Consider the following 17,714-nt stretch of genomic DNA (forward strand, 5'->3'; position numbering starts at 1 on the left):
GTATCCTGATTCTGCCGCAAGATGGCAGACAAATAACATGCAGCAAACAGGAAAGCCTTGTGTCATTCGTGTAGGATGTTTATAGATGTTTGTTACAGATTGTGCAACTGTGTTATTGCCACGATAAAATACGATTCTAACATGCATAGCCGTTGATATTCACAATCAGACTGCGCAGTAATAGGCTTATCAACCGATGAAAAATAAGTAGCCTAGTAGACGAGCTCCATGTAATAACCAAACTCATTAATTGAAATAGAAGCGTGTGACATAGGCTTTTCATTGGCGTCATGCTGTGTGTAGTACATGATTTCTACAGCATAGGCGCACTTGCACATAGTCGCTCATCTGCGTTGAAGGAAAACACCATTTCTGAGGGGGAATTCTCTCCGCGGTAATGCATTTTACTGCTGTGCGGCAATACCCACCACTTTAGTACCGCAACGAGCAGTGAATCAGTACATCTGTAGGCCTGCACCGCCATGATGGACTTGAGAAGTTTTCGCCGCGCATTCTCCAGCTGTTGCGACCGTTTTTTGGTTTGCCCCCGTGGTTGTCACCAGGACGTCAGAGCTACCCGGGAGAGGAAGCTGCAATAGAGCCAGCCCCCTGAACACTCCACTGTTTACTTGCGGCTGCTGTGTCAGCTTGTCCTGCAGTAGTCTAGTTCATTAGCCCCCACAGCACCAATTGATCCAAACCTCGGACTTCAACCTACAGCGGCGACTTATCACACCGCTCCCTTATCGCTCTTTCCCCCTCTTTCTCCGATATCTCGGGCAAGCCTTCTGCGGACCTTGAGCAAGGGCACTTTAGGTTCACCGGTTTTGTTTAGCCTAGAAGCAGGATGACATTAAAATCCAATAAAAACGAACCCGCTGTCAGACTTGAGCGGGTGAACAGCGCTCGAACTGCGCTCTCAGATCTGTACCTTGAACAACTGCTTCAAAACAAACCAAAGTCAGAAAAGGTAAGATGTTTCCACTGTACGTCGATTACCATTGCCATTGTTACAGAATTAGAACATGACGATTGGCTCATATGTCGAATTTGTACCGAATGTGCGTGTTTTGCGACGACATTAGAAACATTTTGCTGCTTGAAGCTGGGTCAATATCCTGTTTTTATGTTAAGTTACAAAGGTAGAATGGGGGATGCGCTTTATATCCCGCGCTGGTCAACACTGGTACAACCCGGTTTAAAGCCGACCTAATCTTTATTTATTTATTTAGAACTAGGCTGCATCACATCAAACATGTGCAGATGTCAAAGTAGCCCCACATTTGCTTTGTAGTTTGACAATGATGCTTTTAGACTTGAGCCTGAGCCACAATTTGAATGGATCAGCATTATGAAAAATTCAGAGACTGATCCTGCCTCTTTCCCAGGGTTTTCACTTAAACGCTGGATGAGTGTTAGGACAAGACCAGCAGACACATGGTATGCAGATTCATTTCTGCAAAAAGCGTAAGAAGGAACAGAAACTGTTTAAGAAGGTGTTTTCTAGCGACTGTTGGTACATTATGAAAGTTCGGCTGTGACGTCACACTGTGAGAAGAGCTGTTTTCTCAAGCATAGCTCATCATATGCTATACAGCTAACTAGCTTGCTAACTCGACGAATTGATGAATTAAGCTATGCTTTGAAGTTGATGTCTCCTGACATACGCTCAGAAAACAGATCAGGGTTTTCTGATTGATTGAACTATCCGAATGTAAATGGACACACAGGATTTCTGAGGGCCTGGGAGATGTTCAATGAAATACCTAGTTATAAACCTTTGTCCCAGAGCAACTCAACAGCCTTAATGTCATCAAGCCTTACTGTAGTGGAGTAGTCCTGTCAGGGCTAGGGGAGAGGGGGGGGGGGGGTAAACGTTTTTTAAAAAAATGTATTCATTTGGCGGGTTATTTTATCCGAGGCGACACACAAATAGCTCATATAGAAGGTACAGCGGATGATCAAGGATCAGAAGTGCAGCGTTCAACGATATTTTGGTGATCAGAGTCAAGGAGCAGTATGTACTTACTAGTCGCTTCGCAAAGTAACCACATCTGGACCACAAGGCACAGTGAAGGAAAAGGAATCCTACTTGATTGTCTTGGTTTGAGAACGTGCAGAGCAGGTGGATGTGTTCGACCTCAGCAGGAAGCCAAGAAACAAGCCTGATTCGTCCAGTCTTTTCTGACAACCAACGACTTTTAGGCCTCTGCTGATCGAAATTCTGGCCTGTCTGAGGTCAGAGGATTATGGGGTAGAGAGCACGTTTGGGCCCTTTCTGTCAGAGCAGGGTGACTGAATTAAGTTGAGACATAGTTAACCCCTCTTTTGAAGTGGAATGAGGGGTTAAGACAGTTTTTCTTGGAAGAAGAAGAAGGTAATGACTTATAGAAGGAGTTATGAAGTCATGTGGAGAGGACAAAGAAATGTCAAATTCAAACTTGTACTCCCAGACCCCCCTGAGAGAACTAATGGCTGTTGTAAGTACCTCTGACTACTTTTTGACCCCCCCCCCCCCCTCCCACAAAATAGATTCTTCACCCTCAACTGATTCAGTTATGTTGTCATGGCTTATGGTGATGGCTGATGCTGTAATTGGCTAAATGACTAAGTAGTGTAACAGGCTGTTGAGTGGCCTTGTTCCAGCGGTACATTCTAACTGTGGAAGAGTTGCAGACACACACACACGACTTGTATGTGACTGTGCAGGTGTCATACCAAGGTGTTCCTCAGGGAGGATTTATAAAATGTATTTATAACATCTTATGTGAGACCTGCATGCCTTCCAAATTAGGTATGCGTGTGACACACGACTCGCGTTCTAGCTTGCATGCATGTACATGCATGTACTCTTGATAGTCTTTGTGCAGTCTGTTAGTGTTTCCGTGTGTGTGCGTGTGTGTACAAGCCAGTTGTACCCACTCTCACCAGTTACCTGGTGAGAGTGGGCTCACCCTGACATCACTGTGACGTGTTTGACTGGGGACCTGCCTAATCACACAGGATAAATCACCGCAGCTCTTCTATAAATACACCCAGGCATGCCTGCCTGCCTGCCCGTCGCACCCCACCCCACCCTCGTCTCTGCAGTGACGAGGGGACGTTTCACATCACCCCACTCACCCATCGATCCGTTTCATCAAAAGCCTACCCTGCCAGAGCTGTCACTACGCCACATCTCAGCTGGCTTTGCGTCCCTTGAATGAGACAAAGCAAAGGACCTAGTCTGTTATTGTCCGAGTGGTTTTGGGGAGCATTGTTTGCATGTGCTGTGCAGACTGTGGCCTGATACACCAGTGTGGGCTCACAGACCACTGACTTCTCTAGTTACTGCTGTGGACCCGCAAGATCAGGTGAATCAATACTCTTCCATTCTAAATACCTGCCCCGCCCTACCGACAGTCCTGTATAGGGGATGGACAGATGCATACCAGAAGAGAGACAGTCTATAGAAGGTTCTAACTTGGAACAGTTCACTGACTCCAGATAGATGGATAGATAGAAGGCAGATGTCTGGCCTACCTACCTATCTCCATTTATATAACAACTTCTTGTATGATACGTCAACCCTGTAGGCACATTCCTTCTCATACATCTTGGAACTACAACAGATATTCCACGAGGGGGGATGTGAATCTCTGGATAGACCGAGCACACCCCTCCCTACTCGAACCTGTTTGGTACATCCTTCTCTGTACCTCTGACATCACCCCTCCCCCAAAGCAGTAACCAAACTAGCGTCAGCACTGGAAGACTACACTCCCCAGAGGGCTTTTGCTCACACACGGGTCAAGGGTCAGCCGCAGGAACAACCAGGAAATGGCGTGCGAAAAAATGACGAGACAAGACTGACGGCTTGTGTGACCCTGTGATCACGTGACCCCTGTCGTTCTCTGTCAGAGCGGTGAAAGGAGGCCAGACCCGAACGGCTTGTTTTTCTCCTCAGTCAGGGAGTGCCAGGGTCTTTCACAGTACTACTTCACTTTAGACAACCCGAGGCTCCTGTCAGCACCAGCAGAGAAAACCAGACTGCTCCCATTTCTAAGCCACAAGGCTTATACACCGAGCTGCTGTAATCTGTTCATAATGCCAGAGTTAGACTAATAGGCCTACCTGAGAAGTGGGGCTACGCCCCATGCAACTGATCATCTGATTGTCTTTCTGTGGCCACCGTTGCTCATATGTTAAGGACTCCTGTTTTTGAGATAGAAGGGGGTGCCTTGGGATCTTTTGCCATCTATTTATTGCTCACTAAGTGGAACTGTTCTAATTTAACACTTTTTAGAATCTCTCGCCCCTGTTTTATAACGCACTTTTACCCTCGGTTCATTGTTGAGGTGTTGGATAAAACATCTTGTAGTCTACACTAGGGAGTCAGGTGGCTGAGCGGTGAGGGAATCGGGCTAGTAATCCGAAGGTTGCCAGTTCGATTCCCGGTCATGGCAACTGACGTTGTGTCCTTGGGCAAGGCACTTCACCCTACTTGCCTCGGGGGAATGTCCCTGTACTTACTGTAAGTCGCTCTGGATACGAGCGTCTGCTAAATGACTAAATGTAAATGTACACTTGAACTGGAGCACATGAATTTTGCAGACCTGACCCCAAATTCAGCCTACGATGTAAGCGTTTTTTGGACTAATCGCAAGGAACAGCAGTTAATAAAAAATGAACGAACATGGAACACCTGATTCCCCTGCACATTTAGAGGATGCTTGTGCTGTGGCGTGTCGCCGCCGACATCAGCGTTTTCTCTTTTACACCACTATTACAGATATTCATTATCCAGACGATACCAGTGGACCTTTAGACTGAGGCCCAACGGCTTCCTCCAGGCATGTGACTTTCCTCTCAGTCAAGCCAAGGTCAGCAGTTTGGCGGGAGGAGATATGGAAGGGGGAGAGTGTGTCTTCACTGTGGTGACTCATCTTACTCATCAGATCCCCCCCACTCCCTGTCTGTTTAGGGGTGTCATCTCGTCACTGTTGACCATGAGCAGCAGTCTAAATAGAGCTGCACTGAGTGTACCAGGCTATGCAACAACCCAGCCAGTACATATCTGTTTTATGTTGCTGCGTAAACAACTTGTTTACTCTCTCTGGGGTCTCCAGCTGGGACACACCCAGCCATGTTCAGAGAGACACTAGGTGTTCACTCATTGATCTGCTGCAAACATGAAATCATCTTAACTTGGAAGTAGGAAGATCATAAAGCATATCCACACATATAAGAATAATTTACCCACACAGCAATGTAGTTCATTAGGTTGAAAATAAAAGTGTTGTAATCACTCTCACCATATACTGTATCTAACTCCATAGCCCATGATTCATTTTCATTTTTTAGAAATGGGCTAAATGGGGAAATGGGAGTCGTGTTGTGTCATCATGATCGAGGGTTGGAAGGCAGTGAGTCTGGTCTGCTCAGGATGAGGGCTGATTTCCTCCTTGCTCAGCGTTTTACCTCCTGAAGGCTCTTTATTTTGCACATGCCATCCTGGGTGTGTCTATCCGCAGCAGAAGACCCTGTGCTACATAGTGTACCCCAAGCAGATATCACACTAGTCCAAAACAAAAAAGAGCAAAACATTTCATTAAGGTTACTTTAACTACCATGTAAGTTACCATGTATGTTAGGTGATTTGTAGGATAAAGCATCTTCTAAATGAATCAAATGTAAATCTACATTTAGTCATTTAGCAGACGCTCTTATCCAGAGCGAAATCTGAATCCCATCATTGCGAAATCTCTCATTGTGAAAACTACATAGGAATCCCTATATAAATAAATGGTATTAGTGTATTAGCTGTATAGGTTATTGCACAAGTGTAAGAAGGCACAGTATGGTAGAGTGGTGTGAGGGGTAAGAGGCTGTTGTAAAGGGGCAGTTGAAGGTTGTTACCAAAATAAGATCAATTATAACACTCAGTTACCCCTGGAAATCTCAACTTCCCCCATAGCCTTGATGTAAAGTGTTGCTATGTAGTTGATGCAACTTTAACACAAAGTGTTGCACGGCATTCCAGTCTGACACGACTTGGTCCTGACCTTGAGTCAGAGTTAGTGTGCTGTATGAGAAGTATGTACCTTCTTTAACGACAGTTACGATCCACAACGTGTCCTTTTCTTGATCATGCCTTTTTACTTTGACCTATGACCTGTAATCCTATCTCAAGTGAATCCTAAGCCACTCAGCTACAGGGAACAATGAGTGACTGACGATAAAGGAAATGATTTCGTCAAAACAAGATGTATTTTCCTTTCCCCCAAACGTACCAAGGCCATCTGGCCTTTTTCAACTTCACTGGCCAATAAATCAGCTTTCAAAATGTCAGGCAGCAGTATTAACTCAGAAGACCTCTGTTAAGGTCTACCTCATCATTCTATAAATCATAGCAGATGAATATTAGATCATTTATTGTAATCTAAATGTACACTTATTAAAAGACCTGCGTAAGGTTTAAAAGGGCGGATTCCTGACCTGATACTGACACATTTCATGTTCGTATATGTAGCTATCTGTTCAACCATGGATTATCTGCAAGATAACAGATTTTTTAGCCTTACACAATCACACATTGCACTTTCCACCTGGCAGCGTAGGAGTTCTCATTGTGTTACTTCAGCCATAAAAACAGTGACCTTTGACCCAGTTGGGTGAATGCACCATGATAGACTGTGTTAATCTGTAGCAGCGATGTTAATATGATGGTGGTGCCAATGGAGGATCAGATCGTGTCTAACCCTGAAGGCGTACACAACGTGAACGCAGCTGTTATGGACAGATCCTGGGGGATGTCACGTTTGTGCCGCATGGCTTATTATCTGAGCATGGGAACACAACAATGACAGGATTGGTGTCCCTGGATTGACACAAATTCCTGTGTTATCCAAGACGCATTGTTTCTTTCCCCACGCCAAAGCCATTCTTAAAAAGAAAAGAAAGAAAAAGAATATTGATTTGTTAATGCAAGTACCATTTTACATGAACAAGCACCTATAATGAAATCCAAGGGCAACCACAGAGTCATTTGACCAAGGTTGTCATTAGTTGCTAGGTACAATATCCTGTATTGATGTAATTTACGTGTTCATTTTTACTTTTTGTTCCATCAACTGATATTCTTAAAAAATGCTCCTACCAACCCATTGGGTGTATCCAAGACGACCCTTTGCCAGGTGGACCCGATTGGTTGTACCTGGCTAATGAGGTGTTAAAAATGCAGGGTTAATTTTCAACCCGGAACAGATGTTGAATCCGCAAATTAAACATGTCTGTTGGGGAAGCTTGAGGGAAAAGCTCTTGCTAATGGGCCAAGAGATTCTGATGGTTCACCGCCCTGTTAGGATTACAACAGAGCAGTTTATTGTGCTTATGCCAACACAGTGAATGTTGTTGGTGGGGCCAGGAATACAGAGTACTACTATGTTCATTCCAATCTCCACTGATCAATCAGTAAATGAATCACCACTGCTACATTTCCTAACCCACAAATCACCTCAACTGAGTTGCTACTATGGGTCCCAACAGGAAATGCACCGATAGGTAAACCGCAGAAACATTTTGTCAGCTAAGCCACAGAGCACTAACCGCTTGGCGGTTAGGTGACGCATCAACATCCATGGATTCTGTGTTGTTGTTTTCCAGGCGGCCATGCAAACAGAGACCAAGGGAGCTGAAGTGTATACTAACGGGAGTGCTGGCCTGATGAACGGTGCGGAGTTGACCAGAATGAGAGAGGTGGCGTTTGAAAAGAATCCCTCGGAGCCGATGGTAAACGGTTCATTCCTCTGTCCTGTGTATTGGTGGGGATTCAGAAGCTTGATTTGAGGACAGTTCTGCGTGCTTCCCTAACTGGTTTTTCCTTGCCTTTTAGGGAGTGACTCTGAAACTGAATGAAAAACAAAAATGCACTGTTGCGAGAATATTGCATGGAGGAATGATACACAGGCAAGGTATCTATCTCTGCCACCGCCTTACACAAAGTCTTGCTGCAGTAAACCTGTTCTTAAACTGTAGGATTACTTAAATCCTAAGATAAGCTTTCTGTGGGTTTGGAACATTTCTGGGAACTTGTATTTCAGTTTAGGAAAAATGGGACCAGCACTTTCTGTGTTATGTTCACATTATTGTCCGGTCTAATACCGTCACTAACCCAGTTACTTTCTCTCCAGGCTCCTTACATGAAGGTGATGAAATAGCAGAGATCAATGGAACGACTGTTGCCAATCAGTCGGTGGACCAGCTACAAAAGATCCTGGTAAATATTTCCTCCAGGCCTTTGATGCTTGGACCGGTGATGACGTGACAGGGTGCAGTCTGGTCTTTCATCTACTGGAAGCGTTCCTGAGACTGGAAAGCATTTCAGGAGGTTTATCAGTTGTTGTTCTGTTCCATCACAGAAGGACACAAACGGGGTGGTCACCATGAAAGTCATCCCCAAGATGAAGAGTCGCTCGCTAGTCTGTGAGGTAGGAGAACGCCGGCGCTTGCCTGAACACGTTCAACCTTTCTTCTCTCTGTTCTCTCACTTTCTGGCCTCTATTTGCTTCTATTTTTAGTTTTGAAATGTCGTTTCCAGTGTAAGAATGATCAAGAATGTGGTTGGCTTTTTGAACCAAGAAAACATTCTGTTCAGATCCTGCTCGAAAGCTAACCACATCAGATACGTGAGACCTCTCTCTCTCCCCCCTCCAATCATGTTTCTCTTCTTATGGTGTTAGTTTGTTTCTTTGTCAGGTGATTCCTCACTGAGACAGTGAGAGAGCCAGGTGACTATACAGCATTAGAGTCCTCTAGAGGCCTAATAAGATACACATCACTCACATTAGAGACGCAAATTAGACTTGGAACACTATTAGTGTTTCTGCCATCTGCTGGCCACATTATGTTCTAAATCCTCATGTGCTTTGGAAACTAATACAATGGGTGCAAATTGTAACAGAGCTTGACCTAAATGACATGGTCTTTAATCAAATGTATTGAGCGCACCTACTGTGGTATAGTTTTGAATTGGAAATGACTTATTAAACACACTGTGTACATTATAATGTGGACAGTAATGGCAGTCTGTGTAAAGCTTTTTCCCCCATTATGACATAACGACAACTGTAGTATCCTGTAAACGATAACCTTTAAGAAACCCAGTCCCATCCTGTGTAGTCTGCAAGATCCTTTAAACCGTAAACACAGTACATCCCAACTGGAAAGTCAACTTGAAGCTTTTATAACTCAACTAGATTCAAAACTAACTCTTAACATGTACAGTACGTAGCGCTTAGTTGTTCTAGGATAAGATCAATCAAGTCCACCTCATGCTGGTAACTTTAAACTGCCAATCATCACAACCACCATTTCATATCTGTACTGCACACCTCAGTTACCCAGGTCCCACCCAGAGGGTAGCATCTCACGCCTCCTATGTGTCACCCACTTCCAGATGTACATGAGAGCTCAGTTTGACTACGACCCTGCCAAGGATGACCTCATCCCCTGCAAAGAAGCAGGGATGAAGTTCCAGACAGGGGACATCATCCAGATCATCAACAAGCAGGATCCCAACTGGTGGCAAGGCAGGGTGGAGAGCTCTGCCGCTGACTTTGCTGGCCTCATACCCTCCCCCGAACTTCAAGAATGGTACGACCCAACGGTGTATTGACCTGTAATGTTAATACAAGAATCGGACAGGACCATGTAGGGAAAAGGGAGAGTGGGGGAGGTAGCTCTGAAGAAATAGCTGTGACACTATGGTTTATGGGTAGGTGTTCTGAGTGAGTAATTGACCTTTGCTCTCCAGGCGGGTGGCCAGTAAGAGCAAGGCCGTAGGACAGGCGAGCCAATCATGCAGCCCCTTTGGAAAGAAGAAAAAGTGCAAAGACAAGTACCTAGCCAAGCACAGCTCCAGTAAGTGCTGTGCAAGTTCACATTTACAGTATTTTTTTATTGCGGTATTTGATCATGTTGTAAAATATGGGTTCTCTTCTATGGAAGGAAATCAGCAAATACATTCATATTTAAATTTTAAAGAGGTGAATTCAAAACCAACAAATTCGGTGGTGTTTGAATTTCAATATTAAGTATTCAATGCCTTTTTAAAATTCTAAAAATTGTCACTGATTTGCTTCCATATTCTTCTCTAGTTTTTGACCAGCTGGATGTCATTTCGTACGAAGAAGTTGTTCAGCTCCCTGCCTTTAACAGAAAAACGCTGGTGCTTATTGGTGAGAGCTGTTCGGTGTCTAACGTTAACTTCTTTAGCATAAACACCTGCAGTAATTCATATTTCCATCCAGTTCCCTCTCTGGTCTAATTGTCGATCTTCGTTTAGGGGCACCGGGTGTCGGAAGAAGCCATATTAAAAGTGTGTTGCTGACCAAATACTCCGACAAGTTTGCCTACCCTGCGCCACGTAAGAGATCTAGACAAACTTTCCTTTCCTGGGTTCCTGCAGTGGCTTGAAACACTTTTCTCTCTGAATCTTACAACCTCATGAACCTGTTTTGTGTCCAGACACCACGAGACCCTCGCGGAAGGAGGAGGAGCATGGGAAGGAGTACTACTTCATCTCCAACGAGGTCATGACCAAGTGCATCACCGGGAACGAGCTGCTAGAGTACGGAAGCTTCCAGGGCTTCATGTTTGGCACCAAAATCGATACGATCCACAAGATTCATGAGCAGGACAAGATAGCTCTGCTTGATGTGGAGCCACAGGTGGGGATTGTGTGCCTGGGATCATACCTTGTACTTGAACACGAACGATGACTCAAGTAGAAACAATTATTAAGCAATAATGACAGTGCAAAGTAACAGTATGTTTGGTGTGTTTGGTTTAGACACTGAAACTTCTGCGGACTGCTGAGTTTGCGCCTTTAGTGGTGTTCATTGCCCCCACCACCACGGCTCCCCAGGTAAACACCGACTGAACATGAAGATACATTGTTTGAGCATACAAAACACATCAATATGACCACAGCAGCTGGCGTTAACCGTTTTAAACATGACATCCAGTCAATTCTGTTTGCACGATTAATTGCACTGTACCTCGATATATTTACATTTGATTTTAATTTGTATATATTTCTATTCTCCTAGACGTTTATAACCTAGTATGTTCTAGTCAAGCATTTTAACACAAATTTACTATTGAGACAAAAACACCCAGATGTGGCCCTTCCTTTTCCAGTCGGAGAGCCTGCAGACCATCCAGAAGGAGTCGGAAGCCATCCTGGGCACCTACAGACACTTTTTTGACGTGGTGCTGGTCAACAACGATGTGGAAGAAAGTGTCATGGCCGTGGAGGCAGCCATCGCACGCGCCTCCTCCAGCCCCCAGTGGGTCCCCGTCTCCTGGGTCTACTGACCCGTGTCCCAGGCATTCATGACCTTTTGTTAAATAACTGGTGCAATATATTAAAAACCCTCACTCCTGTAAAACCTGATGTCAATTAAATCCCTCCTCAAAATTTGGTTGATATAATTGTCAATAGGTTTTACACACAAAAAAAAAAATCATAGGCAAGAAAGCAATATAAAAGATTTATTCAGAGAATTGTGAAACAAAGGGATATTTACATGTTAAGACCCTTCTGCTTATGGGGGTGCCACACCTAGATAATGTTAGCAATGCAAAAGGACCACTACTGTGAACGACCAATCACCTAACAGGGTTCCCATCATGTGTTACCTTTGATGTGTGCCACTAAATCCCAAATCAACTCATGTTTGTGTTCAAATACAGGGATGTCTTCTGCAGTACATAAACACTGTCAACTTGAGTGATATAATCTGTTGGTGGTGATTCTCATTGTCTCAACTCAAATGTATACCTCATGTCATGTAAGGAACTTAATCTGAATTAAAACTCCCACTCCACAAGAATGTTGTCTGAGTTGGTGTAGAGGGACGTTATCAATGCATGTGTGCTGGAACTGAAGTCGACAGCCAATCCACCCCCACCATGTGACTCATGAAGGACGAGGACAAGCTTTAGAAAAAGAATTAAGTTCATTTCAATTGACAGTTTATCCTTTAAGTCATTTCTGTATTTACAACATGATAAAAAACAAAACGCTCTGACAGCTTTCTTATGTTTGAGGATTGACCCAGAGGATGCAGATATCCACAAGGCAAGTACTTAAAACTGGGATAAACAAACATTCACACAAGTACAAAACAAGGTGATCCAGGAGAGGTCCGGAGGTTAAAGGTCATCATAAAGCTGACCTCTCCCTGCAGGTTAAACTGGACCAAAAAAAAAAAAAAAAAAGATCCCACGTAGGGTTTCCTCCTCTGCCAGGGCCCTGTCCAATGCCGTCCAACCAGTGTCAGAATATCTACAGGCACTCTTTCGGACAGCTCATTCCAGTGGTCCTTTCATTGTCTGATTTTGAAGCCCACAGGCGGTTCACTCCGATCCAGCCTCCGCCTCTTTCTTCTTCTTCTTTTTCTTCTTCTTGGCACTCTCTCCCACCTGAGGACAAAGAGACACGTTATTCCAGAAGATGGCTCCAGAGCAGGGTGGAAATGTTTCAGTCCCCCCCCCCTCACAAATCTGAGATGTAGAAGACGTAAGGAACAGACAGGACCAGAGGGGTCGAGCCCAGATTCACATCTCCCTTCAATCTGGCAGACTGACTCCCTCTGAAGCCACAGGGCAGACAGGAAAGGGATAACTGTCTGCTTTCACAAAACTCCACCCTTCCCAATAAACCTATCCACACCATAACGCAGTCGTACATGTAGATATGCATTACATGGTGTGATATTAATGATAGTTCCAACGAGGTCCAGACACTCACCTCCTCTTCAGCTTCCGCAGGTGCCTCCTCAGGTGCCTCCTCCACCACCTCCTCGCTCACTTTCTGCTTCTTGTCTTTTTTTTTCTTCTTCTTCTCCTTCTTGAGGTCTTCCGCTGATGGCGTGGTGGGGGCGGAGGGTTTAGTGCCTGGCGCTTCTCCCTCGCTGTCACTGGCCTCTCTCTTCCTCTGGAGACAGAGCGGGACAGTCATGTAGGGGGGACAGGTGGAGATACCAGAATGGTGTCTGGACTTGATGCATCACCCCCATCCATTTGAAACCCTGATCAGTGTTCATGATGACTTACCTTGGTGACCACAGGCTCAGTGGCATCCTCTACGGTTATCTTGGACACACTGAGGAGAGAGGGAAGTATTCAAGTTAAAATACAATATTTAAAAGACAACTGCAATAAATATTTAAATCAAGTTTGACAGGACATGGGTGTTGTAGTCCGAGGACAAGCTTACTTGTAGTCCACGTAGCCTTCCTTCCAGCCCGAGGGAGTGCTGCCGTTGGGCTTCCCGTGTTTGTCCAGCAGCCCCTTCTGAATCATCATCTTCTTCTGGCTGGCCTGGATGGTGCAGAGACACCAGCATTACAATCCAGGATGCAATTACAGCACCCACAATTGACTAAATAAACTGTACATAATCACATACTAAAGGTTAATTTGATATATTCTCTAATCTACCCATCTGCACTATAGGGAACCATGACAAGTTACATAACTTAATTTTGATTGATAAGCCTCCCTTTGTTTAGAGGCCAGTATAAGGATTTCTAATCAGATTAAGAGGTACACCCAGTCTACCAGTGTCTGCGTCTTACCTTGGGCCCCAGGCCCCACTTGCGTGGGTAAGTGTCCCTCTCCATGATCACCCTCTTGATCTTGGCCACGACACCGTGGTCACACGTCGATATCACCGCTGTCGTCATGAGAGCCACCGCTGAAGGCCAAGAAAAGAAAAAAACATTAAAACCTCTAAAACTAATTAGTTCTAGGAAAATAACATTTTAGGAAGCCGTCAGACAAGGGAGATAGATAAGTCATCTTCGCACAAAGCTAATGCAATCTATATATCATCATCACATGACTTGGCCAGAAACAGCTACCTCTCAAGTGTCCGGTACATACCCAAGCAAATGGCCTCTCCTTTGGTCGTTATGACGACGATATCCTGGTTGATCTCGATGCCGTCCTCGTAGCGCAGGACTCCCGGCAGCATGATCTTGGCGCCGTAGCAGATGGCGTTGACCTGAAGCAGAAAGAATGCAGTTTCAGCACCCTGCCCTCAGCTAGACCACAGCAGAAGCACCCTAACCCTGTCTGCTGTCTACACCAACACTGAGATTAACATATTACTGTAATTTTTCATAAGTAACATGATCAACTCTAATCCCATCCACTTTACTATCACCATACTGTTTCTGCTAGGGCTTGGGCGGACGAGCCAGAAACAGAGGGCCTCTCACCGCGCTGTCCTTCATCACCAGCCTCTTGTGGGAGATGAGCAGCTTCTCCAGGGGGTAGATGACCCTGCGCAGGTACGTCTCGTCCTTGTTGTGGTCAAACTGCCACTGAGCGTCCAGCACGTCGTGCATGGTCACCAAGTTATCCTGCGAGGGGACAGTAAAGTTCAGATGACCGTGCTTATTTGTGATTATTAAAATGACCGTATTACATGGTGTAGAATAGGCTACCTAATGACAGACTGTTGGACTGAGTGGCCTTAAGTGGCTGACGTAGCCACCATGTTGAACCACTGCAGGCCAGTTTCTATACCAAAGGCTAATTACCAGAACTGGGGAGAGAGCCCAGAGCTGAACTCAACACTTTGGATTTCAGCCACATGGCTTTAAAAAAAAATATATTGATCACTTCCTAATCTCCCTCAGTGTTGAAGTCGTTAGTAAAGGTGGGCAGGGCCAGCAGGAGACTCACCCTCTCTCCCAGGACCCCCGAGCGCACCCTCCTCAGCTCCTGCATCTGGCCCCCCACCCCTAGGAGCAGCCCCAGGTGCACACACAGCGTACGGATGTAGGTCCCCGCCTCACAGCTCACCCAGAAGATACCTGGAACACGTAGAACCACAAAATCAGAACGCTAAGAAAACCCAAGTTGGACAAAGTTAAGAAATCTAATAAAAAAAATCCAGGATTTGACCATTAAATTCACAAAACACTTCCTTACCCAGTCTCCTCTCTGGGTCGTACTCCACCAGCTTGCTCTCGTAGACGGTCCTGACTCTCAGCTGCCGTTTGACGGCGGCGATGAGCGGCGGCCTCTGGAACAGCGCTCCTGTGAGTGTCTCCAGCCCCTGAGGAGAAATACAGCTTTAACTCACTTCTGATCATTTCATCTGCTGTGCTTTTTAAATACAAGGTGTGTTCATGTCCACTAACTGAATCAAACCAATGTTTGATTTGCGCTTACAGACTTGGCTGTATTTTCTTAGGCTTAGTCAACATTACAAGCGAACTTACCCTAGCAAGTGTATGCTCGCTCTCAATAGCATTGTGCAGCCGAACAATTCCCACATACTCTTTGCCTGAAACGGACAGCATAAGAGTAGTAAGGAGAGGCAACTCTTAGTGATTTTTGATAACCCTTCAGGGAGGGGGGGGGGAATTGTGACGCGGTGAGACTAAGGACAACCCCTTACCGGCGCTCTGCTGGGACTTGACGAGGCGCGTGGCTCTGTCGATGCACACGATCAGGCAGCCTGTCACCTTGGGATCCAGAGTCCCGCTGTGTCCGGTCTTCTCCACGCGGAGAATGCGCCGGATCCAGGCCACCACCTCGTGCGATGACGGGTTGGCAGGCTTGTCCAGGTTGATGAATCCGGTCCTGCGAAGCCACACGAACATTTACGGGGGGGTTAGAGAGAAGACGGGCCCCTTGCGTGGACTTATTATAAAGGATGTTGAGCCATCAGACATGGGTGATAGATAGGTAGTCATCTTTGCACAATGTGCTAATGCAATCTAATTAATTCATCATGTGGCTATAAAATATAAAAAACAATGTGACCAGTAGATACCTGACATAATCCAGGATGTTCCTTTTTAAGGGGTTGGAGCCATTCGGTAAGGGCGTGTAGTGAGCTGTCCGGATGTTCAGCTTGTCAAAGTTCTACAACACATGAGAAGGCGTCGTGAGTTCTAGACAATGTGAAGTTTGACAGTTTTACTCCAGGAGAATGTGAATGTAATCAGATGTTTAAACTCGTCTTAGTTGTGGTCAAGCCATTTGCCCATGCGACAGCGAGTCTGTCCACCACGCAGTTACCCCAGTAGAACACTAGGGTTACCACGCATGGCCAGGTCACTGAACCCTCTGGGTCAAGAACTGGCCCAGAGGGCTGCAAGGCTAAGGCCCAACAGCACTCAGAGAATGGATAAACAGGTTCATCATGTTCACGTTGCTAAATTCTTTGAGATGAAGGCTTGAAAACTCACTTTGAGCAGCAAGGGCCATTGAGAGGTGTCCAAACTGGCAACTCTGGACTCTGGTTTGATGAGAAAATCCCCACTTTCCTGAATATCCTGTTGACCGAGGAGAGTTTTAGCCAACGAGTTTATAAATTAGATGTACAATCAATGCTACTTCGAGATCAGCTTACCCCAACTTCGTCATCGGCAACTTTATTTTCCTTCTTTTTCTTGTGCTTCTTTGCAGAGGCGACTACCCAGTAGGAAATAAAGGATCCATTAATACAATCTAACGGCTTTCAACATTTCACATTGCTTCGATATCGCCCTAGAGAAGCTTGAATTATATCGAAAAGACAATACATCTCCAAAAAAGGTTGAGGTCTTGAGTCGCAACCTTTGCGAATGTATTGACAAAATTGACTAACGCATCCTTAAATAAGACCATGCAAAACGTTCACGATCGCACGTTAAATGTTTTGGCATGAAGTGCCATTAGATACCCAGCTACTTTGCGAAATCTAGCTGGATCCCACGTGGCCACTTCCACTGGCACGTGGTAGAGTGCTAGCTAGTGCTGCATGGCCGCTTGTTAGCTAGTCAGCCAATTCGTATATAATACTTGCCAATACCTCATCGAATCAAGAGATTTAGGGTTTTGGCAATGTCGCCCAGCCATGATTACACGCTACTTACATTTCCTGCATACATTAAGCTACATCTGATATAACTATGACGCAGCTAGCCGCATATCGCATCAACCGGGCTAACGGAAAGCGCCATGCACGTGTGGCTGGAACGTTAAGATATGTGCAACGTTAACTTGCTCAGAATCTGATTATTTGACATAAGTAGTTAATACACGTAGTTACAGTAAAAACGGAGAAAACTTCGTAGGTAGTAATAATCTAGGCTACAGGCCCGTGATGTCGCTGGGTCATTGAAGTCAGGTTGCGCCTGTACCTTTCAGGCTAACCCACCATGTTACGCAGATGTTGGCAAGCGTACATTTTCCCTAAACGAATATAAATATTTATCAATTTTACAGTGACGCCATTTCTACGTTATATATCTACCTGGTAAGTGGTTCAGTTATTTTACAAGACAGCTAAGAGTGCACAGAAACATTTTGTAGAACTTACTTTCTCCGTCCGCCATCTTCATGCGACTTGAGTTCAGGCTGCAGCGGTCCAGAAGACAGATCCACACGTGGTTCTTCAATGCGCATGACTTGTAAAGGCAACTTCTAAATCTCACGATATGTCATTTTCAAAAAGGCTGCTACAAAATCTCACGATAGGTCATTTTCAGTCTCCGCCCACCGTTGGTTTAGAGTCCAAGGCTGCGTTCCGTTCTATCACGCTGTATCCTTATATGTGCTCTGGTTTCAAGGCTTTCTAAGGAGAATCTTTCTTTCCCAGAGTTAATGTAATACCGAACTTGACACTTAAGATATGCGTTATCTTCCCATTCCCCCAAGGTGTA

The 17,714-nt window shown here is 45.2% G+C and overlaps 3 protein-coding genes and 3 non-coding genes across 7 annotated transcripts in view; 1 reads left to right on the plus strand and 5 right to left on the minus strand.

Moving 5' to 3' along the window:
* Positions 1 to 17,714, minus strand: part of tmlhe (trimethyllysine hydroxylase, epsilon) — a 133,985-nt gene that overhangs the window by 111,406 nt on the left and 4,865 nt on the right. The gene's annotated exons all lie outside the window — the stretch shown is intronic.
* On the plus strand, positions 361 to 11,876 carry mpp1 (MAGUK p55 scaffold protein 1). The gene is made up of 12 exons (XM_067256812.1): positions 361 to 970; positions 7,645 to 7,770; positions 7,874 to 7,952; positions 8,172 to 8,257; positions 8,400 to 8,468; positions 9,437 to 9,633; positions 9,794 to 9,900; positions 10,137 to 10,217; positions 10,325 to 10,405; positions 10,507 to 10,709; positions 10,832 to 10,906; positions 11,182 to 11,876. Exons 1-12 carry the CDS (start codon positions 848 to 850, stop codon positions 11,356 to 11,358), a joined length of 1,404 nt encoding a protein of 467 aa, XP_067112913.1. The 5' UTR covers positions 361 to 847; the 3' UTR covers positions 11,359 to 11,876.
* On the minus strand, positions 11,523 to 17,450 carry dkc1 (dyskeratosis congenita 1, dyskerin). Its single transcript, XM_067256811.1, has 15 exons — positions 17,372 to 17,450; positions 16,421 to 16,482; positions 16,257 to 16,343; positions 15,839 to 15,930; positions 15,461 to 15,645; positions 15,282 to 15,346; positions 14,989 to 15,115; positions 14,740 to 14,870; positions 14,271 to 14,414; positions 13,933 to 14,053; positions 13,626 to 13,744; positions 13,265 to 13,368; positions 13,102 to 13,150; positions 12,797 to 12,982; positions 11,523 to 12,468 (listed from the first exon to the last, which is right to left on the minus strand). The coding sequence occupies exons 1-15, from the start codon at positions 17,391 to 17,393 to the stop codon at positions 12,403 to 12,405; spliced, it is 1,560 nt and encodes a 519-aa protein (XP_067112912.1). The 5' UTR covers positions 17,394 to 17,450; the 3' UTR covers positions 11,523 to 12,402.
* Positions 14,508 to 14,638, minus strand: LOC136963678 (small nucleolar RNA SNORA36 family). The gene has a single exon (XR_010879024.1). It is a non-coding gene; the product is annotated as a small nucleolar RNA SNORA36 family (small nucleolar RNA).
* Positions 15,725 to 15,803, minus strand: LOC136963668 (small nucleolar RNA SNORD83). The gene has a single exon (XR_010879014.1). It is a non-coding gene; the product is annotated as a small nucleolar RNA SNORD83 (small nucleolar RNA).
* Positions 16,006 to 16,218, minus strand: LOC136963682 (small nucleolar RNA SNORD17). Its single transcript, XR_010879028.1, has one exon. It is a non-coding gene; the product is annotated as a small nucleolar RNA SNORD17 (small nucleolar RNA).

This window comes from Osmerus mordax, chromosome 19, assembly GCF_038355195.1.
Source record: "Osmerus mordax isolate fOsmMor3 chromosome 19, fOsmMor3.pri, whole genome shotgun sequence".
NCBI classification, from domain to species: Eukaryota; Metazoa; Chordata; class Actinopteri; order Osmeriformes; family Osmeridae; genus Osmerus; species Osmerus mordax.

What these genes read in the sequence shown, in the direction of transcription:
- mpp1 (XM_067256812.1), top strand. Translation starts at nt 848, where the DNA reads ATGACATTAAAATCCAATAAAAACGAACCCGCTGTCAGACTTGAGCGG. An exon ending in AGAATCCCTCGGAGCCGATG is followed by an intron (nt 7,771 to 7,873) that starts GTAAACGGTTCA and finishes CTTGCCTTTTAG; the next exon opens with GGAGTGACTCTGAAACTGAA. An exon ending in CCACCACCACGGCTCCCCAG is followed by an intron (nt 10,907 to 11,181) that starts GTAAACACCGAC and finishes TTCCTTTTCCAG; the next exon opens with TCGGAGAGCCTGCAGACCAT.
- dkc1 (XM_067256811.1), bottom strand. Translation starts at nt 17,393, where the DNA reads ATGAAGATGGCGGACGGAGAAA. An exon ending in TGGTGATGAAGGACAGCGCG is followed by an intron (nt 14,054 to 14,270) that starts GTGAGAGGCCCT and finishes TTTCTGCTTCAG; the next exon opens with GTCAACGCCATCTGCTACGG. An exon ending in AGTGGGGCCTGGGGCCCAAG is followed by an intron (nt 13,369 to 13,625) that starts GTAAGACGCAGA and finishes TGCACCATCCAG; the next exon opens with GCCAGCCAGAAGAAGATGAT.